The sequence below is a fragment of the Polyodon spathula genome, chromosome 10, assembly GCF_017654505.1.
Source record: "Polyodon spathula isolate WHYD16114869_AA chromosome 10, ASM1765450v1, whole genome shotgun sequence".
Lineage (NCBI taxonomy): Eukaryota > Metazoa > Chordata > Actinopteri > Acipenseriformes > Polyodontidae > Polyodon > Polyodon spathula.
This window is the reverse complement of record NC_054543.1, coordinates 48,430,071-48,456,706: the sequence shown is the minus strand read 5'-3', so window position 1 is coordinate 48,456,706 and position 26,636 is coordinate 48,430,071. Positions and strand designations below refer to the sequence as shown.

At 42.7% G+C, this 26,636-nt stretch overlaps 1 protein-coding gene across 22 annotated transcripts in view; it reads left to right on the top strand.

The window, feature by feature from the left end:
* LOC121322493 (CLIP-associating protein 1-like) overlaps window positions 1-26,636 on the top strand; it is a 95,679-nt gene that overhangs the window by 47,331 nt on the left and 21,712 nt on the right. For 6 of the 22 annotated variants that reach the window (XM_041262561.1, XM_041262573.1, XM_041262568.1 and 3 more), the window contains 25 exons: window positions 1,438-1,587; window positions 1,944-2,017; window positions 4,970-5,062; window positions 5,142-5,287; window positions 5,944-6,079; window positions 7,540-7,610; window positions 7,771-7,830; window positions 8,153-8,230; window positions 8,585-8,752; window positions 9,739-9,788; window positions 10,027-10,191; window positions 11,901-11,924; window positions 14,208-14,312; window positions 14,545-14,571; window positions 14,954-15,109; window positions 16,411-16,518; window positions 19,517-19,579; window positions 20,239-20,342; window positions 20,594-20,617; window positions 20,700-20,944; window positions 21,343-21,406; window positions 22,453-22,455; window positions 22,878-23,041; window positions 23,139-23,217; window positions 24,026-24,169. In XM_041262561.1, coding sequence (XP_041118495.1) covers window positions 1,438-1,587; window positions 1,944-2,017; window positions 4,970-5,062; window positions 5,142-5,287; window positions 5,944-6,079; window positions 7,540-7,610; window positions 7,771-7,830; window positions 8,153-8,230; window positions 8,585-8,752; window positions 9,739-9,788; window positions 10,027-10,191; window positions 11,901-11,924; window positions 14,208-14,312; window positions 14,545-14,571; window positions 14,954-15,109; window positions 16,411-16,518; window positions 19,517-19,579; window positions 20,239-20,342; window positions 20,594-20,617; window positions 20,700-20,944; window positions 21,343-21,406; window positions 22,453-22,455; window positions 22,878-23,041; window positions 23,139-23,217; window positions 24,026-24,169 — 2,501 coding nt within the window. The remainder of the gene's footprint in view (window positions 1-1,437; window positions 1,588-1,943; window positions 2,018-4,969; window positions 5,063-5,141; window positions 5,288-5,943; window positions 6,080-7,539; window positions 7,611-7,770; window positions 7,831-8,152; window positions 8,231-8,584; window positions 8,753-9,738; window positions 9,789-10,026; window positions 10,192-11,900; window positions 11,925-14,207; window positions 14,313-14,544; window positions 14,572-14,953; window positions 15,110-16,410; window positions 16,519-19,516; window positions 19,580-20,238; window positions 20,343-20,593; window positions 20,618-20,699; window positions 20,945-21,342; window positions 21,407-22,452; window positions 22,456-22,877; window positions 23,042-23,138; window positions 23,218-24,025; window positions 24,170-26,636) is intronic. The other 16 variants (XM_041262576.1, XM_041262571.1, XM_041262578.1 and 13 more) reach the window with 13 other exon arrangements.

The following is a 26,636-nucleotide window of genomic DNA, read 5'->3' as shown; positions in this document are numbered from 1 at the left end:
TTCAGTTATTCAGTATGGGGGTGTGCAGATCGGTTCAGTTATTCAGTATGGGGGTGTGCAGATCGGTTCAGTTATTCAGTATGGGGGTGTGCAGATCGGTTCAGTTATTCAGTATGGGGGTGTGCAGATCGGTTCAGTTATTCAGTGTGGGGGTGTGCAGATCGGTTCAGTTATTCAGTATGGGGGTGTGCAGATCGGTTCAGTTATTCAGTATGGGGGTGTGCAGATCGGTTCAGTTATTCAGTATGGGGGTGTGCAGATCTGTTCAGTTATTCAGTATGGGGGTGTGCAGATCGGTTCAGTTATTCAGTATGGGGGTGTGCAGATCGGTTCAGTTATTCAGTGTGGGGGTGTGCAGATCGGTTCAGTTATTCAGTGTTGGGGTGTGCAGATCGGTTCAGTTATTCAGTATGGGGGTGTGCAGATCGGTTCAGTTATTCAGTATGGGGGTGTGCAGATCGGTTCAGTTATTCAGTGTTGGGGTGTGCAGATCGGTTCAGTTATTCAGTGTTGGGGGTGTGCAGATCGGTTCAGTTATTCAGTGTGGGGGTGTGCAGATCGGTTCAGTTATTCAGTGTGGGGGTGTGCAGATCGGTTCAGTTATTCAGTGTGGGGGTGTGCAGATCTGTTCAGTTATTCAGTGTTGGGGTGTGCAGATCGGTTCAGTTATTCAGTGTTGGGGTGTGCAGATCGGTTCAGTTATTCAGTATGGGGGTGTGCAGATCGGTTCAGTTATTCAGTATGGGGGTGTGCAGATCGGTTCAGTTATTCAGTATGGGGGTGTGCAGATCGGTTCAGTTATTCAGTGTGGGGGTGTGCAGATCGGTTCAGTTATTCAGTATGGGGGTGTGCAGATCGGTTCAGTTATTCAGTATGGGGGTGTGCAGATCGGTTCAGTTATTCAGTGTTGGGGTGTGCAGATCGGTTCAGTTATTCAGTATGGGGGTGTGCAGATCGGTTCAGTTATTCAGTATGGGGGTGTGCAGATCGGTTCAGTTATTCAGTATGGGGGTGTGCACATCGGTTCAGTTATTCAGTATGGGGGTGTGCAGGTGTTGAATTATTCAGAGCTATTGGTCTCACTGATTTATTTAGTTTGTTTTTTGATCCACATGCAGTGAATGATTCTTCATAGCAGCAATGTAGCAACTATAAACAGTGCTACAATAAATATGACTGCAGCTTGAAGTCTTTCAGTTCCATGTGTTGTGGGCCACGGTTACAAGGAGGAGAGTGTGCTTGTGAATGCAGATGACCTGATGAAGCTGAGGGAAGTGTGTCTCTTTTCCCTCTCAGTGCTGAATGAAAAAAAGGAACACTTTCACAAATACCATGGACTGCTTTTTTGTTGTTGAGGTGGCTTCTACAATCCCCAAAGTGTGGGTTTTTGTTTGCAGTTCACAGGAAAGTTACATTTCTTTTTTCTTTTCCTTCCAGATAAGAGTGTTGAGGATGAAGACTCTGTGGATGGGAACAGGCCTTCCTCTGCCAGCTCCACCTCCTCCAAGGCTCCCCCTAGTGGCAAGAAAGGGGCCAGCATGGGGACGGCTCGCAGGCCAAGCTCTGCAGCCGGGCCCAAGACTCCAGGTGGGACAGAAACAAACTTAAAGTAGCATCTTGTTCTGTGCACAAAATTGCACTTTAATAAGGCAAACCATGTGAAGAACCAGTGTATAACTATTTGCCAGCAACTTTACAGCTTCCAGTACCAAACACTTTTGCAAATAGTGCAGAATGCCAATACCAGTACTAAACACTTTAGCAAATAGTGCAGAATGCCAATACCAGTACTAAACACTTTAGCAAATAGTGCAGAATGCCAATACCAGTACCAAACATTTTAGTTGTATGTGTTTGCTTTATTGGTTCAGATTAACAGAGCTCTCTCTGTTTGTGATTGTCACAAATCAGCTTGTCTTTTGTCCCCCCCCCCATCATTTTAGGAAAGGAAGCAAGTGCAGGTGCTGTAGATGAAGAAGACTTCATTCGGGCGTTTGGTGACGTTCCAGCGATACAGGTAGGTGTGAATAGTAGTTTCAGCCATTCCAGATATTAATACAAGCGTGATTAGCTACAGTGTATTCAGGTAACACGCTCATGTGTCTCTTATTATTAAACTCATAGTAAAACTAGGTATGCATCAAACTACTATGCAAAGTGCCTGCTGTAAAAGATGAGCAAACTTACTTTATAAACAGCTTGCTTATACACAGCTCTCAATTTGTGTTGATGTTTTACATCCATAAAGCACTGTAGTCAGGACTTCTGCTCCTTGACTCCATCTGCTCAATACAGATCAAGAAGTTTCATGGCTCATCTTCATATAAATACCCTACTATGTAATAATAGCCTGATTCCCGTCCCTGCAACATGTTCAGGCATTTTCCAGCGTGTTCAGGGTGTGCTGATGCGGTGACAATGTATTGAAAAATGTCACTTTGAGTTGCTGGAAAGGTGGAAAGAAAAAGTCGTTTTAAAGTTCTTCTGTGTTCTGTAGGCTTTTAACTCTCTTAAGCTGTTTGTTTTTGTAACATTAAAATATATATATTTGTTTTCTATCCTCCTAAAATAATAAATAAATAAATAAATAAATGGAATGAATGAATGAATTACACTGTGCTATAATGTTTTTTTTTAAACTAATTTACAGAGAATAAACTCCATCGATATCAATAGCAATGAGGATTGCATATCTAACATGAACTCCACCGATATCAATAGCAATGAGGATTGCATATCTAACATGAATTGCATCAATATCAATAGCAATGAGGATTGCATATCTAACATGAATTGCATCGATATCAATAGCAATGAGGATTGCATATCTAACATGAACTCCATCAATATCAATAGCAATGAGGATTGCATATCTAACATGAATTGCATCGATATCAATAGCAATGAGGATTGCATATCTAACATGAACTCCATCAATATCAATAGCAATGAGGATTGCATATCTAACATGAATTGCATCGATATCAATAGCAATGAGGATTGCATATCTAACATGAACTCCATCAATATCAATAGCAATGAGGATTGCATATCTAACATGAATTGCATCGATATCAATAGCAATGAGGATTGCATATCTAACATGAACTCCATCAATATCAATAGCAATGAGGATTACATATCTAACATGAACTCCATCGATATCAATAGCAATGAGGATTGCATATCTAACATGAACTCCATCGATATCAATAGCAATGAGGATTGCATATCTAACATGAACTCCATCAATATCAATAGCAATGAGGATTACATATCTAACATGAACTCCATCGATATCAATAGCAATGAGGATTGCATATCTAACATGAACTCCATCGATATCAATAGCAATGAGGATTGCATATCTAACATGAACTCCATCAATATCAATAGCAATGAGGATTACATATCTAACATGAACTCCATCAATATCAATAGCAATGAGGATTGCATATCTAACATGAACTCCATCGATATCAATAGCAATGAGGATTGCATATCTAACATGAACTCCATCAATATCAATAGCAATGAGGATTGCATATCTAACATGAATTGCATCGATATCAATAGCAATGAGGATTGCATATCTAACATGAACTCCATCAATATCAATAGCAATGAGGATTGCATATCTAACATGAACTCCATCGATATCAATAGCAATGAGGATTGCATATCTAACATGAACTCCATCAATATCAATAGCAATGAGGATTGCATATCTAACATGAACTCCATCAATATCAATAGCAATGAGGATTACATATCTAACATGAACTCCATCGATATCAATAGCAATGAGGATTGCATATCTAACATGAATTGCATCGATATCAATAGCAATGAGGATTGCATATCTAACATGAACTCCATCAATATCAATAGCAATGAGGATTGCATATCTAACATGAACTCCATCGATATCAATAGCAATGAGGATTGCATATCTAACATGAACTCCATCAATATCAATAGCAATGAGGATTGCATATCTAACATGAACTCCATCAATATCAATAGCAATGAGGATTGCATATCTAACATGAACTCCATCGATATCAATAGCAATGAGGATTGCATATCTAACATGAACTCCATCAATATCAATAGCAATGAGGATTGCATATCTAACATGAATTGCATCGATATCAATAGCAATGAGGATTGCATATCTAACATGAACTCCATCGATATCAATAGCAATGAGGATTGCATATCTAACATGAACTCCACCAATATCAATAGCAATGAGGATTGCATATCTAACATGAACTCCACCAATATCAATAGCAATGAGGATTGCATATCTAACATGAATTGCATCAATATCAATAGCAATGAAGATTGCATATCTAACATGAATTGCATCGATATCAATAGCAATGAGGATTGCATATCTAACATGAACTCCATCGATATCAATAGCAATGAGGATTGCATATCTAACATGAACTCCATCGATATCAATAGCAATGAGGATTGCATATCTAACATGAACTGCATCGATATCAATAGCAATGAGGATTGCATATCTAACATGAATTGCATCGATATCAATAGCAATGAGGATTGCATATCTAACATGAACTCCATCGATATCAATAGCAATGAGGATTGCATATCTAACATGAACTCCATCAGTATCAATAGCAATGAGGATTGCATATCTAACATGAACTGCATCGATATCAATAGCAATGAGGATTGCATATCTAACATGAACTCCATCAGTATCAATAGCAATGAGGATTGCATATCTAACATGAATTGCATCGATATCAATAGCAATGAGGATTGCATATCTAACATGAACTCCATCAATATCAATAGCAATCAGGATTGCATATCTAACATGAACTCCATCAGTATCAATAGCAATGAGGATTGCATATCTAACATGAACTCCATCGATATCAATAGCAATGAGGATTGCATATCTAACAGAGCTTTCATTCGTTTTCAGATCTATTCCAGCAGAGAGCTTGAAGACTCCATGAACAAGATCAGAGAAATCTTATCGGATGACAAACACGACTGGGAGCAGAGAGTAGTTGCAGTACGTCAATGTCTTGCATTCTCTTTGCAGCAGCTGTGTTTGAGCCAGCCGCTTTCATCTGCTTCCTTGTTTTTTCCAGCTGAAGAAGGTTCGCTCTTTGCTTCTGGCTGGTGCTGTGGAATACGATGGCTACTTTCAGCAGCTGCGTCTTCTGGAAGGAGCCTTCAAGCTATCGGCTAAAGATCTGCGTTCACAGGTCGTGAGGGAGGCTTGCATCACCCTGGGGTACAGATTACTCATTTTCAGTATTTGAGTTTAGGATTATAGCTTTTTTTGACTGAATGTGCTGATAGCAAATAGCAGACTAGCAGACCACTGCCTTTAGTTAAATCATTTTGATGATGTTTGATCATCCCTTTCATTTAATAAAGGGAGTGTAGGCAAACTGGCGGGATGTGTAGTTTTTTTGTTGTCTTGCCTATTTAGAGAAGTACCAGTGTAGTTCCAATAGTATTGCACACCTGCATTCCTATTCATGTTGCAGACAATGTCAAATTAAACCTGTATATTGCTGCCTTGGTTTCAGATTGCTTTGGCATTTCACATCTCATTAAAACTTAGAAGTACGTTTGAACCTGATCAGCATTTTGTAGGTTATTGACAAAGACCCTTCTTTTTAATATGTTTGTCTAATAGAGAATCTTCTTAAACACTGAAAAGTTTCTTAAGTACTGAATATCTTATAAATGTTAGTGTTCGTTGGTGTCGGTGACTCTCTTGGGCAGAGTAAGCACCCAGTTACCCAACCCTAGACATAGGAATGGCACATCATTTGATGTAACAAGAAGTTCCAAATCCATTGAAGCATTAATGAAGATGAAAACTTGTGATTTAAAACATACTGCTCTTTCTTATCAATGCACATCTCTTGTTTTTTCCAGGCATCTCTCTACAGTTCTGGGAAACAGATTTGACCACGGTGCTGAAAGCATCATGCCAACTCTCCTCAATCTAGTTCCGAACAGTGCCAAAATCATGGCTACATCTGGCATAGCCGCTATAAACCTCATCATACGTGTGAGTAGACATCATGGCTACAACTGGCATAGTCGCTATAAACCTCATTATACATGTGAGTAGACATCATGGCTACAACTGGCATAGCCGTTATAAACCTTGTCATACGTGTGAGTAGACATCATGGCTACAGCTGGCATAGCCGCTATAAACCTTGTCATACGTGTGAGTAGACATCATGGCTACAGCTGGCATAGCCGCTATAAACCTCGTCATACTTGTGAGTAGACATCATGGCTACAGCTGGCATAGCCGCTATAAACCTCGTCATACGTGTGAGTAGACATCATGGCTACAACTGGCATAGTCGCTATAAACCTCATTATACGTGTGAGTAGACATCATGGCTACAACTGGCATAGTCGCTATAAACCTCATTATACATGTGAGTAGACATCATGGCTACAACTGGCATAGCCGTTATAAACCTTGTCATACGTGTGAGTAGACATCATGGCTACAGCTGGCATAGCCGCTATAAACCTTGTCATACGTGTGAGTAGACATCATGGCTACAGCTGGCATAGCCGTTATAAACCTCATCATACGTGTGAGTAGACATCATGGCTACAACTGGCATAGCCTCTATAAACCTCATCATACGTGTGAGTAGACATCATGGCTACAGCTGGCATAGCCGCTATAAACCTCATCATACGTGTGAGTAGACATCATGGCTACAACTGGCATAGCCTCTATAAACCTCATCATACGTGTGAGTAGACATCATGGCTACAGCTGGCATAGCCGCTATAAACCTCGTCATACGTGTGAGTAGACGCACTAGCTTTGTTTTTGCGTTTCTTTGTTCAACTGGCTTATTTATTACCTGTGACCAATTACAGCTTCTGTTACAGTAACAATATTCTCTAAACTCCAAACCAAAGAGAATTTTTCACCCTATATAAATGATGTGAAAACTAGAACTGATTGTACATTTTTGCTTCTTTGTTAGATGCTTACTAGCCCTCATATTTTTTTGAGGTTCTGCAGGGATGAAAATGAGATTCCTGTTGCATAGCAGTTTTACCTGTTTCATGTTTTAATACACTCCTTCATTAGCTGCATTGTATAGGTAACAAGCTGAGGTAAAACCAGGAGTGGATCAAACTGCTATGCAATGGTTATTTCCATCCCTGTATTGTATTCAGCTGTCTTAAACGAGCAGCCTTCACAAGTGATTCCTGTTGGGAACAGTGGAGATTCCCTGGTTCTGATTAAATTTGCTGCGTGAGTACAACTGCTCTTGTGTGTTCAGCACTACGCAGACCTAACCCACAATGTGTAGTTCACTGTGACTGGGCTGCTGGACGGTGCAGCGAGATACAAGGTGCTCATCTCTACCTATTTGGACAGTGTAATGGAAGTGTTTTACAGGATGTGCATTTCTGTTGAAAACGTACTCCCGCACTTTCAGATCCGCTGCTTAGTGATGTAATCCTTTCCATTTTGTTTTCCAGCACACACACTACCCCAGGCTGATTCCCATCATGACCAGTAACTGCACGTCGAAATCTGTAGCTGTTAGAAGGTAATCGTGGGTGGAGTCATTTCACTTGATTTTGTGATTTAAATTATAGTGCAAATGGAGATATTGCCTTTAAGCTGCACTGCATGTGCTTTTAAAACTGCAGAAGAGTTTATCCTTTTTCTTTTTTTTTTTGTGATTTATGCCTCTGTGTGTGTCCCAGGCGCTGCTACACATTTCTAGACCTGCTGCTTCAGGAATGGCAGACGCACTCATTAGAGAGGTAAGATGTCAAGGCATGCCGTTCATTAAGCAGTCCTGGATTGGGGATTAACTGCCTTCTCTGGGTTAAACGGAGGAGGAGTGTGAGCGCACTGAGCCCTGCTTCTCAGCAGTTTCTATAGCAACACAAGGAAGTACATTTAGAAATGTATTCTGAGCTCAGCATTTGGTTCCCAAATGGCTTTGTGAGGTAAAGCGAAGGAGCTTGTTTGTTGAGTTTAAATGTCACCAGAGATACCCTGACCAGGCTCCAAGCTGGAGTTTGTGGGAAGGTAAGCCATGCTCCGTTCTTCACTCAGAACCATGTTTTCCTGTTATCATAGACACCTGCCGGTCTTGACTGAAACAATTAAGAAGGGCATCCACGATGCAGACTCCGAGGCCAGATCAGTAGCAAGAAAGTATGTTTATTGTTTCATATATTTATCTGCCGCCGTTATTTTTGGTTTGCTTTAAAATATTGTAACATGTATACAGATTGTACTTTGTATATTATATTTTCCCTTGGCTAAAAGTATCAAATCAAGTTGAAATAAATAAAAAGGAAGGCATGAGATAAGGTGCCACCCATTTCTAAGTTTAATTTTTAACATCAATGTTTATGTTAATGATATCTAGGGTGTGTGTGTGTGTGTGTGTGTGTGTGTGTGCGCGCGCGCGCGCGTTTAAATGTTCTGCCTGCATTTATTCTAATAACGTTTCTTTAAATACTGTAATAACTGGAGCCGATAACCCTCGTCCGTCCCCCTAATCAGGTGCTACTGGGGATTCCATGGTCATTTCAGTCGGGAAGCAGAGCTCCTTTTTCATAACTTGGAGTCTTCTTACCAGAAAGCCCTGCAGTCTCACCTGAAGAACTCGGACAGCATTGTCTCCTTGCCTCAGTCAGACAGGTCCTCCTCCAGTTCCCAGGAAAGCCTCAAGTGAGTGGAAAGCACCACGCCGTACCGCACCACACCGCACCACACCGAACCACATCGCTCAGTGCTCGAATCAACAAGGCAGCTGAGCTGCTGTGCAGAAAACCTTAGGCAGGACCGTTTATAAACTGCTGGATTAAAAGCCTCTTCTAGTTTACATCAAAATATATGAACATGCTGACAAAATTAGCTTTGTTCTAGATGCCAGTTGTTTTTATGCTAATAATCCAGTTGTTGCCAGTTGTTTTTACGCTAATAAACTCTCTGTCTTGTTTTTCAGTCCTAATATCTTTCTGTATTTATTTAAAAAAAAAAAAAAAAAAGAAACAATAGCTCCCTACAGTGTCACAAAGAGAAAATGAAAATAATGTCTTTCAAGTAGCTGGCTGTGCAGTGATTTAACGTACCTGTCCAGGTGTCTGACTGACTGATTTGACACTGTCTGTTTCTCCTCCAATGCTTGCGTGTGTGCTTCAAGTTGGAAGTGAATTGCACAATAATGAATTTGACAGAGATGTTGGGATACTCTGTGCTCTGCAGTTCTCTGTTGAAACAGAGAGTCTCACATGCTCTGCTACAGATGTTGATTTAAATAACCTTTAATGAACTAAGGGGCTCGGGTACACAGATCCACCACTGTTTTCAGCCTATTCAATAGAGCCATTTGTCTGCAGTGACAGAATGCAGTTAGTTTGGCACAGTGTTTGTGCACACTTTACTGAAGCTCTCCCAGTGTTCTCTCTGTGTAGTGAAATACATTGTCTTAAATTCTGCTCTATGGGTCAAACCCATTCTCCCTACAAACTCGAACAGTGAAGCAAAGCAGCAGGGCTGTTGCAGCATGCCAATAGAGTTTCTGAAGCTTTTACAAGGACGTCAGGTATCCTGGGAGGAAACGGATCAATGTTTCTTTTACAGGCTGATAGTGCGGAAATATTATTGCAAAAAGTTTCTGTTTCCCCTCATTGAATCTGCTTTTATTTTTTCAGCCGTCCTTTGTCTACAAAGCGGCCCCCTGCTGGAAGCAGCATGTCCAGAGGTAAGGATTCATGTTGCTTTAGTTGTTGTTCTGCTGATTTTAAGAGAGACTTCATCGATGTGCTCTAGACTCGTCTCCAGGACATTCGAATAACACCGTGCCACAGCGAGAGTGTTCAAAGTCCAATAATGCAGCCGTGCTGTTAGAGCACTTCACTGCAGGAGTTTCATGTCACTTCAGCTTTTCCTGTGTGTGTCTGATAACTGCTGTTCTTTCCATCGATCCCTGAAATCATCAGCAGTCAGTTCCAAGTCTGTGAGTACCCCCGGATCCCTGCAACGCTCTCGCAGTGACGTGGATGTGAACGCGGCGGCCAGCGCCAAGTCAAGGATGACGGCAGCTCCCAGCGCCACACCTTTCAGCACTGCGGCTGCCCTGCCCCCAGGCTCCTACGCATCTTTAGGTAAAACAACCCACTGTCCACTTAATCTTGAGGAGTGGATTATTATGTTATGCACTGGTTAGCTGGTTGGGTTGAATATGGTATTAAAGACACAGCTTGCCAGCAACCAACATAATAGTAATTAGCTGCATCTGCCAAGTGCAGAGCTTACAGGACCTTATTTATTCCTAGATGCCAGTGTCTAGTTCAGTATTCAGGACTGTTAAACATTTACTCCTGCCTGCTCAACCATTTGCCTTCCCTTTAGCTTGCATGGTTATAAATATTCAGCTTGCATGCTTATAAATGTACAGCGGTCCATCTAAAGGAAATATATATTAACAGCATTGAAAACTAATCCTGGGTTAATATGAAATTCAGCTAATTAAAGTCGAAGAAAAATAAAGCTACTATACTTAATAATAATAATAATTATAGTAATATTATTATTATTATTATGATTATTATTATTATTTTTAATTGAATTAGGTTCTATGCTTTTTCATGTTTTGTTCCACCTGGGTTAATGCCATGTTTATATTGCAGTGGAGTTAATACATCCATGTAGCATAACTTTGATACCCCTTTCCCTGCTAACCTTTACTTCTCTTTCCCTGATACCCCCCTGCTAACCGCTGCTTCTCTTTCCCTGGTACCCCCCTGCTAACCTCTACTTCTCTTTCCCTGATACCCCTCCTCCTGCTAACCTCTACTTCTCTTTCCCTGATACCCCCCTGCTAACCTCTACTTCTCTTTCCCTGATACCCCCCTGCTAACCTCTACTTCTCTTTCCCTGATACCCCCCTGCTAACCTCTACTTCTCTTTCCCTGATACCCCCCTGCTAACCTTTACTTCTCTTTCCCTGATACCCCCCTGCTAACCTCTACTTCTCTTTCCCTGATACCCCCTGCTAACCGCTACTTCTCTTTCCCTGATACCCCCCTGCTAACCTTTACTTCTCTTTCCCTGATACCCCCCTGCTAACCTCTACTTCTCTTTCCCTGATAACCCCCTGCTAACCGCTACTTCTCTTTCCCTGATACCCCCCTGCTAACCTTTACTTCTCTTTCCCTGATACCCCTCCTCCTGCTAACCTCTACTTCTCTTTCCCTGATACCCCTCCTCCTGCTAACCTTTACTTCTCTTTCCCTGATACCCCCCTGCTAACCTCTACTTCTCTTTCCCTGATACCCCTCCTCCTGCTAACCTCTACTTCTCTTTCCCTGATACCCCTCCTCCTGCTAACCTTTACTTCCCTTTCCCTGATACCCCCCTGCTAACCTCTACTTCTCTTTCCCTGATACCCCCCTGCTAACCTCTACTTCTCTTTCCCTGATACCCCCCTGCTAACCTCTGCTTCTCTTTCCCTAATACCCCCCTGCTAACCACTACTTCTCTTTCCCTGATACCCCCCTGCTAACCTCTACTTCTCTTTCCCTGATACCCCTCCTCCTGCTAACCTCTACTTCTCTTTCCCTGAAAACCCCCTGCTAACCTCTACTTCTCTTTCCCTGATACCCCCCTGCTAACCTCTACTTCTCTTTCCCTGATACCCCCCTGCTAACCTCTACTTCTCTTTCCCTGATACCCCTCCTCCTGCTAACCTCTACTTCTCTTTCCTTGATACCCCCCTGCTAACCTCTACTTTTCTTTCCCTGATACCCCTCCCCCTGCTAACCTCTACTTCTCTTTCTCTGATACCCCTCCCTTGCTTACTTGATTTACTCAGATGGTACACCCGCTAAATCAGAGGGTAAGATGTTTGTTTCTGTAACGAGTCTGTCCACAGCCTTGTATTCTTCTTGGTATCTGTTCCCCACACAGTGTGTGTGATATACCTGATATTCCTCATCTGTGAGCAGTGGTGCTCTGCATGGTTTGTTTGCATGGCTGTACCTTCGTCTTTTTATAACAATGTGGAAAAAAGTAGCATTCACTGTGTATCTCTTATTGCTTTAACAATAAGTTGAACAGATAAATGGACTGACACATGTAGGGGCTGTAGTGCTTTCATTCGTCATGTGATTCGTATTGCACTGCAGTCTGAGGTCCCAAAGGCCCCTCAAGAGATGTTTTTATAGGAAAGAGAACAAAGCAAGTCCCCTAATATTGTTTTTCCCCTTTTTTTAAAGTCCTTTGAGATTGACAGATTGAACACTTTACAAAATCCCAGCAGAAAGCATTTCAGATTTTTAAATAATTTGGTAGAAGAAAGGAAGCCAGTGTTCTTTTTGTGATTGAGAGGAATCCCTGCGATTGGATTTGCTGTTTCTGTGTTTCCTGTTTGTGTCTGTGTGTTACACTTGAGTTCACATCATACAATAACGTTATGTTTCAAATGGAAAAATCATTAACTTTTTATATTTAGCAGTAAAAGAAAATAAATGATATTTTGAAGCAACTCCTGAAACTGCCTTGTGTTGACCTGACTGAGTGCTGGGCTCCCAGGGCAGGGCTGCAGCCTCTCCAAACCCAGCGAGTTGTTCTGTAAACTGTGATGGAGCTCTCGACGTATCTGTAGGGGGTAGAAAATCGCTTCCTCAGAACGCAAGGTGCTACAGTGTGTACAAACCTGCAAAGACTGCAAGAAGATCTTAATAACTGGAAGGGATTGAAAGGCTATGCAATGGGAGTCTCGCTTCTATCCTGGCAGACAGTTAAGGATTCTCTTCTTGTCTGTCATGTGGATTGTTGGTTGTGACCCCCTCTTGGTCTTGCTCACCTGTTTTCCTTCGTTGTTTCCTCCTTACCCAGGGCGTGCCAGAGAGGAGGATGGCAAGCCTGGCTGTAGGGTGGCTCTGGTTTAAACAAGTCTCTGAATCATTAAGAGCATGCTCAGAACAGAAGCACATGTACCCATGTGTCTGTACAGCATATACCATTGAGTACACGTCTCCCTGATAGAACTGAGAGTCTTAGTTTACTAATAAAACCTTCCCATGTGGGTTAATTCTGGAAACAGCAGCACATTCATTCAATCCTGGAGTTGAGTTTCTGGGTTTGCTCAGTTAGCAGTGGTTCAAGACTGAAGAGTACGGTGACAGAGTGTATATTGGCTGTATGCAGCATACAAGTTATGAAATGGCTACTTGTCTGTTCAGTGTTGTGGCCCTCAGAGCTGAGTTTGTGTGTGAGTAGACGCTACTGGAACATTATCGCTTTGTGCATCACAAATTGTGATTTATTTATTTATTTATCTATATATAATCATCATCATCTTCAGCCTTTTTTGAGTCCACTGCTGGATGAAGACCGCCTCAAGATTCTTCCACACAAGCCTGTCTGCTGCGTCCCTCATCCACGCTGCTCTGGCGTGTTTCCTAATTTCAGCTTGCCACCTTCCTGGAGGTGTAGTATCTCCTTGGTCCAGAGATGGTCTTCTGTTCTTCCTACATGTTCGGCTCACTGCCATTTAAGTTGCATACTTTTGTATCCATTCCTTCCTTTTCCTGTCTGTCTGAAAATTTGCGACGCAAGTTTTCTGATGTATCTTTATCTAATACAGATACATCAGAAAACTTGCATCACAAATTTTCAGTCACGTTGTATACAGTGTCTTCCCCAGTTTCAGGCACGGGTGTATAGCGCTCATATATGCATTATTGTCTGGTACAATAAATGAATAGGTTGTTTTAACCAGTACCAGTCCTGACAAGGCTTCCTTACAAATTGTAATAAATTAAGTCCTTATTTTATTCTCTAGCTAGACAGGTATCCAGTTTTCACTCTCAGTTGTTTATACACATGACCCGGTCTGTCAAGCACATTTCTTAGGGACTGCTGCCATCTGCCAGTGAAAATCAAAACTGCAGACAACTTTACTCTTACTGTCGACTTATTTATTAACTGAAGCACGTTAAAAAGACGTGGTAAACTTTTAGATGCACCTATAAGCGGCTGCACGCTATTCTCACAGGAGTGACAAATTTGGACATGCTTGTGCTCCATGTTTAAATCGCAGGATAAGCAGCTGAGTGGTTTCTTTTAGGTTGCGTTTGCTGGTTTCGTGGTTAGTAACGCTAGCTTCCCTCCCCAGGCCGAGTGCGCACCAGGAGGCAGAGTTCTGGCAGTGCTGCAGGGGGCAGCACAACTCCAGCGGACAACCGGGGCCGCAACCGGGCCAAGGTCTCCCAGTCTCAACGTGAGTGTGTCCCCTCCTCTCAGAGTGCGTGCTGGGGGAGGTTATTACTAAAATAGCATTTTAAATCTTCTCATTCTCTTTGTGTTTTGATAAAAAGGTTGAATTGTAAAATGAACACTTGAACATTCTACTAGTTTAAATGATATCGCACGTGCATGCTTGGCTCTGCCGGTTTGAGTGTGTATGTGTAACTCGCTTCTTTTCACTATTCTATCTTGCTTTCACAAACAAGGATCCAGATCGGCTAACCCTGCTGGTGGTAAGGCTCTCTACTGTCTCCTCCGTCCCCTGGTTAATGGCCCTCCTTCATACCACTCTGGGTTGGGTGTGGGATATGGCTCTCCTTGATCATAATGATCCTTTTGAAGCTGCTTGAAGTTTTTAATCAGCATAAAGTTAAGGTTGCAAAGAATGCTGTTCCCGGGTAGTTCATAGTCATCATCATCATCCCTGGTCCAATGTTGCTATGAGACAACCACAATCTCTGAATAAAATGACAGTACTTATTAGTCAGTTATAGATTTGCTTTGTTCTTGGTTGCTAATGCCATTTTGTAGTAACTGTCTTTGAGAATATGTGTGTGTGTGTGTGTGTTCCTCCTGCACTGAGCTGTGCCTCTGTTGGCTGCTGTTTGTTTGTAGCGGGCAGTCGCTCCGGCTCTCCAGGGAAGCTCCTGGGACACTCGTACGGGAGAGCTCAGCGAGGGGCTTTGGTGTCCACTCCCTCGGAGAAGAAAAGCAAGATCCCTCGCAGTCAGGGCTGCAGCAGAGAGACCAGCCCCAACAGACTGGGATTAGGTGAGGATACCGAGCCGTCAAGGGTTTGGGTGCTTGGCCCCTCAGGAACTTCACATTGTCAGGGTGAAACGAGAGGGTTTGGAATGGCTTGTATCAGATAGAGATACAGAGAGATATAGCTAATGGAAGAAACTACCCAATGTCTGCAAGTATGTGCTTAAACAAAATAAAAGTGCGGCTGCAGTGTGAATATCTGAGCGCTAGTAATGTGCTGAATGGACTTCTTTTTAGAAGGGTTTCTCTGTTAGGCTGTGTAACAGGGCAGCATCACGGCCGAGACTCCGCACGTTTATTAAACACAAAAACAAACAAGAACCACCAAAAGGGTCAAACAAAAGAATAACACACTTGTAGGCTGGGCATTAGCCTCCATTACCAAGTTGAAACAGTAAAAAACACTTGCTCACTCACTCACTCGCTCGATCCTTGGTTTTTAGTGCAGGTGCGTATTAAACCGTATTGGAATTGAACTGAATGCAGACAGTAGATATACTGCACCAGTAGCAAAATTAGATTTGTTTCAGCAAACTGAGGATTTTTTTTTATAGATTAAGTAAACAGCATTTTAAATATGCTTCTATTAGTCAGCATGCTATTTATAAGATAACTATACTATTTATAAGATCTAGGGCCTTAGAGGGATTTTTAATTGTAGCATTTCTCAAATGAATGTCAGGCATGTTTAACTCGCTGTGTGTTCTTTTAGAAACTCAGAAGGGATACTTGCTGCCAAGGCAGGTCCAGTTCATCGTTTATCTCCTGTAATGCAGCTAATATCAGTTACTTAAATGTGATATAAATATACTTGTTTAGAATAAATGTCATATTTTCAAGACCTGTAATCTAAAACAAATCCTTTCTAGGTTTGAAACTCATTTTGAATTTAATTAATTGGTTTGTGAGCAATTCTTACTGTAAAGATGTAGGAAGAATCACAAATCATAATCTGTTGTATAATAAACATGTGTTTGTGTGTGTGTGTGGGGGGTGGGGGGGGGTGGGGTGGTATGCTGGATTAAGTCTGAAGGTTGTGTGCACTGCTATTTCTGTCTTAATCCTGGCTTGGTTAATTTTTTTCTTCCATACTTTACACACTATTTTGTCTCTGTAGTCGACAACTATAGTCAGCTGGCCTGCATTTAATGCTGCAATTACCCCCCCCCCCCCCCCCCCCCCCCCCCCCAAAAAAAAAAAAAAAAAAAAAAACCCTTTGAGAGAAAGGGCAGCTGGCTGCATTTGAAGCCATGCTCTGTGCTAACCCACTAGCTCACATTGTGCCACTCTTCCCCACTGCACGCCAGCCCGGAGCAGCCGTATCCCTCGACCCAGCATGAGTCAGGGGTGCAGCCGCGACACCAGTCGTGAGAGCAGTCGAGATACGAGCCCTGCTCGGGGCTTCACTGCACTGGGTGAGTACAAGACAGGCTGGGCTCCCCGCTCCCCTCTCCCCACACCCCGCAAGAGACTGCCAGCTGGAATGGGCTTGCTTTCTCTCCTTCCTCAGCTACCTGTCAGCCTCCCACCCCCTCTCTCTTTGCATGCTCTGACTGTACAGTACCAACCTTCTCTGTTGGGAAGCTTAGTGTGCCAAAGCACTTTCCTGAAATAACAATCCACACCCAGGTTTGATGAAGACAACATTCTGACTGGAGGAGACAGGAACTGCCAGCAACAGTGTGGAGTGTGTAAGCTCTCATTGACTGACTGTCACGATGTGGAGTGTATAAGCTGTCACTGTCTGTCACGGTGTGGAGTGTGCAAGCTGTCACTGACTGTCACGGTGTGGAGTGTGCAAGCTGTCACTGACTGTCACAGTGTGGCGTGTGCAAGCTCTCACTGACTGTCACGATGTGGCGTGTGCAAGCTCTCACTGACTGTCACAATGTGGAGTGTGCAAGCTCTCACTGACTGTCACAGTGTGGAGTGTGCAAGCTCTCGCTGACTGTCACGGTGAGGAGTGTATAACTCTCACTGACTGTCACAGTGTGGAGTGTGCAAGCTGTCACTGACTGTCACGGTGTGGAGTGTATAAGATTGTGTAACAGGGCTGGAGGGGAGGGCAGTCCTGTCTGTGTTGCTGCAGGTGCTGCTGCTCTTGTGATTTAAGTAACATGTGTTACAGTGTGTTTCTAAGGGGGGTATAATATACAGTGAATGGTGTTCGCAGTTAGATTTAATCACTGGTCATATTACTCTGTCACAACAAAACAATTCTTGCTACATGTCAATACAGTTGTGTCCTTTTATGACTGATAGTTGCAACGTAGCCATTAATGGTGCATTCAAGTGTAGCCATCAATTCAGCTAGCCAGGAGCAGTAACATATACATTCCTCGTTTGTGTAATATCACATTGCACCCACTGTAACATAGTTAGAAAAAAATAGTGTGTCTTTTGGTATTGTATTTATTTAGAAATACTGTAGACTTCACAGCATCAAGAGTTCACTTGTTTGCTAACGTGCCAGTAGTTTCATCATCCTAATTGAATTGTAATCCCCTTGTTTTGAACACTCTGTACCCAAGTGGTAACCTGGAATGAAAGCACTTCTCCACTGTGTTTGAATTCAGTATACATGTGTGAAAGATCTGAAGCTCACCAGGAGAAACTGGAGCTGTTAGTTGAGTGTCCGAATTATTCAGTGTTCTTATACATATTCCATTTATAGTATATTCCATTTTCTTATAGCTTGTTACGATTGTGTTAAACCCCAGAGCAGCTCCTAAAACAACGTATTCAGTGGAGAACAGGGCTGGCCAAAGCTGGCCCTTCCACTCCTGGGACTATATTTTAATTGTGCATAAAAACATGACTTAAATTTGTCTTAGGCACAGTTTAGAATGTTCTCATGCACAGTTTAATTAAATATAGCCCCAGGTCTGTGTTTCAAAGCCTGTTAAACCCTCAAGTGGAATGGCCGAGCAGGACTGTGATTGGACAGCCCTGGTGTAGACCGTGTCACTGTTAAACCTGGAGTGGAATGGCCGTGCAGGACTGTGATTGGACAGCCCTGGTGTAGACCGTGTCACTGTTAAACCTGGAGTGGAATGGCCGAGCAGGACTGTGATTGGACAGCCCTGGTGTAGACCGTGTCACTGTTAAACCTGGAGTGGAATGGTCGTGCAGGACTGTGATTGGACAGCCCTGGTGTAGACCGTGTCACTGTTAAACCTGGAGTGGAATGGCCGAGCAGGACTGTGATTGGACAGCCCTGGTGTAGACCGTGTCACTGTTAAACCTGGAGTGGAATGGCCGTGCAGGACTGTGATTGGACAGCCCTGGTGTAGACCGTGTCACTGTTAAACCTGGAGTGGAATGGCCGAGCAGGACTGTGATTGGACAGCCCTGGTGTAGACCGTGTCACTGTTAAACCTGGAGTGGAATGGCCGAGCAGGACTGTGATTGGACAGCCCTGGTGTAGACCGTGTCACTGTTAAACCTGGAGTGGAATGGCCGAGCAGGACTGTGATTGGACAGCCCTGGTGTAGACCGTGTCACTGTTAAACCTGGAGTGGAATGGCCGAGCAGGACTGTGATTGGACAGCCCTGGTGTAGACCGTGTCACTGTTAAACCTGGAGTGGAATGGCCGTGCAGGACTGTGATTGGACAGCCCTGGTGTAGACCGTGTCACTGTTAAACCTGGAGTGGAATGGCCGTGCAGGACTGTGATTGGACAGCCCTGGCGTAGACCGTGCCACTGTTGAGGCTTACTTGCATGCTGTATATTTTTGCAGTGTTATCCATTCATTTCTACTTTAGACTTCATTTAAAATGTAGCTGGCAAACGCGTGCTGTATCCTGAATAACTGCGGTACGTAGGGTGCTTTTACGCTGTCACGCCTCTGATCGGTGTGCGTGTTTTCATGGTTTCCTTTTACATCCGTCCTTCCCAGGAGGTTTAGAAAGTGAATAGTTGCTGCTGGGCAGTGGTTTCATTTTGTGTATTGTTACTACACTGGGCCCAACAAAATTTGTTTAGTTTTTTTTGTTTGTTTTGTTTGTTTTTTTTTACAGTGAAATATGTGCAAACGCATAAAAACAAAAAGAACCTCCCAGCCACAGAGAGGCTACACTATAAAACTCGCACTTGTCATGTAACTGGTGTTTGTTTAGTGCAGCCACCTCTGCATAGGGATCTTGTCTGGTAAATTGTAGGACAGTCTCTGGTGCTTGTGAATGCAGTCTTTCTTATCTGTGCTGAAGATCCAGAGTCCAGCAGGGTGCATCAGAACCCCTTTGCAGTGTGTGGGTAGGATCCCTGTCATGATCCCAGTGCATATCCCTGCATGTCACCGTGTCTCTGAGAACGCATGGAAAGGGATTGCTCACGTCCCTCCAGTCCAGGCAGTAAGGCTCCCTGAGGAGCTGTATTAACCCCTGGGGTGTTGCCCTTCCTTTCCTTACAGCTTCCAGGCGTCACTCCAGGTCCACCAGTGCTCTCTCCACTGCCGAGTCTATTGGACAGCCAGGTGAACCCGTGCTAGCCACTCGCATGTCTTTCAGTGTCACACACTATTTATTTTTAAGTTCACTACTTTTGTTGTGTTTTTTTTTACAATTTGTTTAATTTTTTAGCTTTGGAGCAGGACATTGCATCCTCTTCAGAAGTGTTTCTCTTTGTATTTTGTGTTTCTCATTGGTTTTGGTAGCGGTACATACTGTGTGCTGGTTTTTTAATTTTATACCATGTGATGCTGCTTCTTTATTGTGTATCTCCTAACCATTCCATGCTTCCTTTGATGTTTCTCACAAGCCTTTTCCAATGTGACTCCTCAGCTTGGTTTACTTTCTAGAGGACATTTTCTTCAAGCTATTGCAACTTGATCATAGAAACACCATCTCTCAGAGTGTCCTTTGGACTTGTATATTCTTGGTGCAATGTTAGTATACAGTTGCAGTATTGAGAAGATTGCATTAGTGGTATTAAAACAGAGATGAAAGAAACAGAGGGATACTGTTTTACATGAGCTGCACATATAAAGTGCTTAGGAGTCCCTGTATTAAAATGACTTGGTTGTTTTAGTTGTGTAATATTAGCAGAGTTGCTGTCTGATGAATGTTTTCAACCTTTTGCAGTAGTGGAGTTGCATGCATCTCTCTCACTGATCCTGCTTCTCTTCTTTTGTAGATCGGTTTGGGCTTTCCCATCAAGCCAGGATTTCTGCTTCGGTGAACGCCATGCGGGTTCTGAGCGCTAGTACAGAGGTGGAGGCTGCAGTCGCTGATGCACTGGTGCGAATCCATAACCAATCCATACGTTGTCATATTCCTCGTTCTGCTAACTGGGGTAGTCATAAATATTGCATTGCGTGTTACATTGTCAAATCCAGTTCAGTATTGCACTTTCTGTGTTAAAGTAGTGTTCACCTGCTTGGAAGAATCTATCCTAATTCTTAAGTAACTGTTGTTGTTGTTTTGTGTACTTTCTGTGCTTGTAAAATAATGTTCTGCTTTTCCCTCCTTATTATTCCCAATGTCTTCAGCTGTTAGGAGACTCCAGGAATCAGGTAATTTGGATTTTCTTTTTTCTTGTATGATTTTTTGTAGCAGTGTTCTGCACATTCTTCAGTGACACATTTTCTGTTTCAGAGGAAGCCAGTGCGGAGGAGGTTTGATCCTCCAGGCATGTACTCTGACGACGATGCTAACAGCGACGCGTCCAGCGCCTGCTCCGAGCGCTCCTACGGTTCCAGGAACGGGGGCGTCCCTCACTACCTGCGGCAGACCGAGGACGTGGCCGAGGTCCTGAACCACTGTGCCAGTTCCAACTGGTCTGAGAGGAAGGAGGGGCTTGTGGGCCTGCAGAATCTACTGAAGAGCCAGAGGACACTGAGGTGGGTAAAGCTTCCCTCCAGAGGCACTGCTGAAATGAGTGGAGCACATCCCTCGAGAGGCACTGCTGAAATGAGTGGAGCACATCCCTCCAGAGGCACTGCTGAAATGAGTGGAGCACATCCCTCCAGAGGCACTGCTGAAATGAGTGGAGCACATCCCTCCAGAGGCACTGCTGAAATGAGTGGAGCACATCCCTCCAGAGGCACTGCTGAAATGAGTGGAGCACATCCCTCCAGAGGCACTGCTGAAATGAGTGGAGCACATCCCTCCAGAGGCACTGCTGAAATGAGTGGAGCACATCCCTCCAGAGGCACTGCTGAAATGAGTGGAGCACATCCCTCGAGTCGTCTTTGAGCGGGGTAGACTGTATTCTTTTCTTTTAATTTTTTTTTTTCAGCCGTGTTGAACTGAAAAGGCTTTGTGAGATCTTCACCAGAATGTTTGCCGATCCTCACAGCAAGGTGAGTTTACCTGCTTTCACTGTACATTGCAGATCCTCACAGCAAGGTGAGTTTACCTGCTTTCACTGTACATTGCAGATCCTCACAGCAAGGTGAGTTTACCTGCTTTCACTGTACATTGCAGATCCTCACAGCAAGGTGAGTTTACCTGCTTTCACTGTACATTGCAGATCCTCACAGCAAGGTGAGTTTACCTGCTTTCACTGTACATTGCAGATCCTCACAGCAAGGTGAGTTTACCTGCTTTCACTGTACATTGCAGATCCTCACAGCAAGGTGAGTTTACCTGCTTTCACTGTACATTGCAGATCCTCACAGCAAGGTGAGTTTACCTGCTTTCACTGTACATTGCAGATCCTCACAGCAAGGTGAGTTTACCTGCTTTCACTGTACATTGCAGATCCTCACAGCAAGGTGAGTTTACCTGCTTTCACTGTACAGTGCAAACCACCTGGCTTTGAATTGGCAATCTGTGCATAAGAAAATAGTTTTTATTTTATTTCCTGTAAGTCTGGGCAGAGATAGTGGATCCATGCTGTAGTATATTTGAAATCTCTTCTGAAAACATTGATACAGCACAAAATGGTCAGCAGTGATCTGTAATGGGGCAGCCAGCCACTTTGTGCTAGCTTGAGTGTAGAAATGGTATAGATGTTATTCACTGCTGTTAAAAGCACTTGCCTGCAGAGGGCACTGTTTTTGTTTCTCTACAAACACATTCTTGCTTTTTTCTTTCCATATTTAAGCACAAAATGTATTTGCTTGAGGATATACCTTATTCATAACAAAGAGGGAGATGAAGGGGCAAATTAGGAATTGAATTATGTTAGGATTGATTTTATGTGTGTTTTGGCTCATAACAAAACTGATCAAAGTAATACATGGTGTAGTTATTCTTATGTACTGTAAAGTTTTGAATTAAAAATAACAATAATAATAATAAGCGACTCTGCATGTTTTAATAATTCTGAACAGTTTTACTGTATGGTGCTAACAGAGTGTTTATCTTGTTGCATGTTTTGCCTTGGGTTGGATCATAACATCAGAGAGTAAGTGTGTGCATTTTTCTTCTAACTGGTGAAGTCAGCAGACAGCTGTATTGTAAGAGGTTTTTAAAGTGTACAGTGAAAAGAAGTACACGTGTCTTTTTAATGCATGCTCTTTAAAACTGTGGATATTTTAGGCTTGCTTATTATACAGTGCTTTCTTACATAACCTAACAGATGCATATACCTAAGAATTTGTATATAGATTGTATGTAAATATTTTATTTCGTGCTTCCATTTGATTTCTGGACTGTTTTTCTTTATGGAAGAAATTAACCATTAGATGTGCATCAGACAGGGTTAGGTGAAGGTTTTCCAGTTCTCCTGTATAGAAGTGCTTGTGTTCACTCTGTATACGAGTAAGGAACATGCCCTTGGCGATGCTGGCCTCTCTATGTGACGGGTGTATGTGTTGTACCTGCCAGGTATTCAGCATGTTCTTGGAGACCCTGGTTGATTTTATTACCATCCATAAAGAGGACCTGCAGGACTGGCTGTTTGTGCTGCTGACACAGTTGTTAAAGAAGATGGGTGCTGACTTGCTGGGCTCTGTGCAGGCAAAAGTGCAGAAAGCGCTGGATGTCACCAGGTCAATTCATCTCCTTTTCTCTTTTGAAATCTTCCTCCTATTTTGACTTGCTGGCAGTGTTCACCAGCGATGCTTGTTGTTGTTTTTGTCTTCACAGGGACTCCTTCCCTTTCGATCAACAGTTTAACATTCTGATGAGGTTTATAGTTGATCAAACACAAACGCCAAACCTCAAGGTACGTATCTGGAGTGTCCCTCAGAAAAAGGAAGCAGTGTTGTATCAGTTTATTTGGCTAATATCTCAGTGTGAACTTCCATCATTCTACTTGAAGAGGTCACATGAAGCAGCGTGGAAGAGCAGAGTTGCCTCTGGGAGTTTCACATGAAGCAGTGTGGAAGAGCAGAGTTGCCTCTGGGAGTTTCACACGAAGCAGCGTGGAAGAGCAGAGTTGCCTCTGGGAGTTTCACACGAAGCAGCGTGGAGTTTCACACGAAGCAGCATGGAAGAGCAGAGCTGCCTCTGGGAGTTTCACACGAAACAGCGTAGAAGAGCAGAGTTGCCTCTGGGAGTTTCACACGAAGGAGCGTGGAAGAGCAGAGTTGCCTCTGGGAGTTTCACACGAAGGAGCGTGGAAGAGCAGAGTTGCCTCTGGGAGTTTCACACGAAGCAGCGTGGAAGAGCAGAGCTGCGTCTGGGAATTTCACACGAAACAGCGTGGAAGAGCAGAGTTGTGCTGTCTTTCATGTGATCTGTGCAGGGAAGCGGTACAATTGCAGCTTTGAAATAGGATTGACATTCAGCTCATTAGTAGCTTTTAAACAAGAATAATTCAGACCTATGAAATGGTGCTGATACTTATTTGGTAAGATTTGACTTTTAAGGTAGCTCTAAGTAATTGTATAGCGCTGTAATTTTCTGTCTCGTTTATCTTTCTCTTTCCTCTCATTTTTCTTTCACACTTTTTCTTTCTCTTCTTTCTCTCTCTTCTTTCTTTTCTCTCTCTTTCTTTCTTTGACGTTTCTGTTTATTTCCCCATGGTCCAGGTAAAGGTTGCAATCCTGAAGTATATCGAGTCTCTGGCCAGGCAGATGGACCCCACTGACTTTGTGAACTCCAGTGAGACTCGACTGGCTGTTTCTCGAATTATAACCTGGACAACAGAACCAAAGAGCTCTGATGTGAGAAAGGTAAGCAGTCTGGACAGGGGGTGGGGTGAAATTACTGCATGTTTTGTGGAAGTATATTGATCTGGAACTAAGATCTGGTCACAATCTCCGGGTGGCTTTTAAAAACATTTTAAAAGCAATCAGGAAGACAGCAGTTTAGTTTTTTCCAAGAAAGGAATTGATAATCATACATATCCAGGGATGGAAATGTATAGTAAAACCAGGAATGGCTCAAACTGCTGTGCAATGGGAGCCTTATTTCCATCCCTGTTTCTGCTGTGTTTATTTATATTTTTATGAACAGATTTGTTTCTGTAAATTGTTCAAGCTGTTGGTGGTGAATGTGGCAGGGTAGATCCTTTCTAGGAGATCCTCTTGAGTTCAAACCCAGCCCCATTCCCGCTTGCTGAAGTGTCTTCCCCACAAGGCAAGGTGTTTCACTGCATTGCTTGTTACCTGAATCAGTGCATTGGGAGGATACACAGCACTCTGGCAAAGCCAGCACATCAGTCATGGGTTTGATCTGTCCTACTAGGAAAAGATTGCAGAGATGGTGACAAAGGGGGACCCTTTTTATAATGTTTCTGTATCAAAAGTGTGCATTTAATTCAAGATCTGTACCCACATACAGTGCCTTCAAATAGAAATTCCTGACATACTGTTAGTAGCACATGCAATTGTGCTTCTGCTTGACTCGGTTATTAAAGAAGATGAGAGCTGACTTGTTCAGCTCTGTGCTGGCTGGAAAAAGGTTAGAATGTAAAATCTGTTTGCTAGTAAGTGCACTGATATTTTATTGTTGTTAGTAAATGCATTGATATTTTATTTTTGCTAGTAAATGCATTAATATATTATTGTTGCTAGTAAATGCATTAATATATTATTGTTGCTAGTAAATGCATTAATATATTATTGTTGCTAGTAAATGCATTAATATATTATTGTTGCTAGTAAATGCATTAATATATTATTGTTGCTAGTAAATGCATTAATATATTATTGTTGCTAGTAAATGCATTAATATATTATTGTTGCTAGTAAATGCATTGATATATTATTGTTGCTAGTAAATGCATTGATATTTTATTGTTGCTAGTAAATGCATTGCTATATTGTTGTTTATTCTTGTTTTTTGTAGTAATGAAGTGCCTAGATCACTCGGAAAGCTCATGCCTGCTTTGACCTCCCCTACACCCGCTCTAATGCACACCTCTGTTTTTATTGTATATTGCGATGTTGATACCGAGGGCAGCAGTAATTCATTCTCAGAGTGAATGTACTCTGCAGGCTTGGCCGGTCAGGCTGTAGCTTTTTATTTTACTCCCGGTACAATTTGGCTTATGAAGCATAGCAGTGCATCCCTTCAGGCTACAGCTGTAGCTATGTTCTAGCCTTGAGAGCATGCTGCTACATTGTAAGCAGCTTAAAGGAGGGTTTTACATTCTTTCTCTAATTACTGTACATTATGTATAGTTCTGATGACCCTTCCCAAGCCCCATCTCAAGCCCACCTGCAGCATGTGAATATCACGCTTTGGATTGAGCTGCTCATTGATATGGGGTTTTACTTTAGCTTTATTATTTCAGGGATTCATTGTTTCAGATTGGTTTTATTGAATTGATGCAGCGAATTGTACCACTAACAGTTTGATACAAATTGGGTTAAACACTAAGCATGGTATATTCTTATATGTGATATCTTGATTGTATTGAAATGCTTTGCACATTTCTTCATATATCCTTCATAATGACTTCTGCTATGTGCAGTAGTAATCCCTGACAGTTCCTGATAACTGGTTAACAAGGAAAAGTGATGAATGTCCTTCCTATCCTACCAGATCCCTTTAGAATGGGTTTTCTTTTGTATTGTATTAATTGGGCTTCGCCTGCAACACACATTATCATTGGCTCTCATGGTGAAGTGAAGAGCGTTTGCCTTCCAGTAACTTTATGAGAAAATGTTCTGCATTACCACAAGCCTTCCCGAGCTGTGCAGGCTGAACCTTCAAACACTGCATTTTCTTGTTTCCTGAGAAGAAGAGCGATTGCAAAGACCTTTATCAACCCCCAGCCATAAAACTGAGTGCTGGTAAACAGTACCGCTCCTTCTCAAAGCTTGAAAGCCAGCTGTAAAGTGTTAATGGTGGGAATTGCCTTTGTAGAAGTAATGCCTGTAATGCAGTAGTTGTTTATGTAGGTTTTTTCCTGTGTGTTTGTGTTGCTCTTGTGTTGATACCCAGATGTATAGTGGAACACGGCTGCTAATCTTGTTCCCCTGCCTGGGTGCAAGGAAGCCCAGCACTGGCTTGTGCCACAACACCAGGGGAACAGGGACTGTGTTTATACAGCAGCAGCAGCAGCACACTGCGAGTAATGCTGTCTCTCTCACTGTGGCACAGGCCACTGCTACACCTGCTCTCCCAGCATCAGTATTGTGCTGGTATTTTAAAAGAAGGTAAACCTGTGTTTGTTGTTTTGTTTCCTAATCC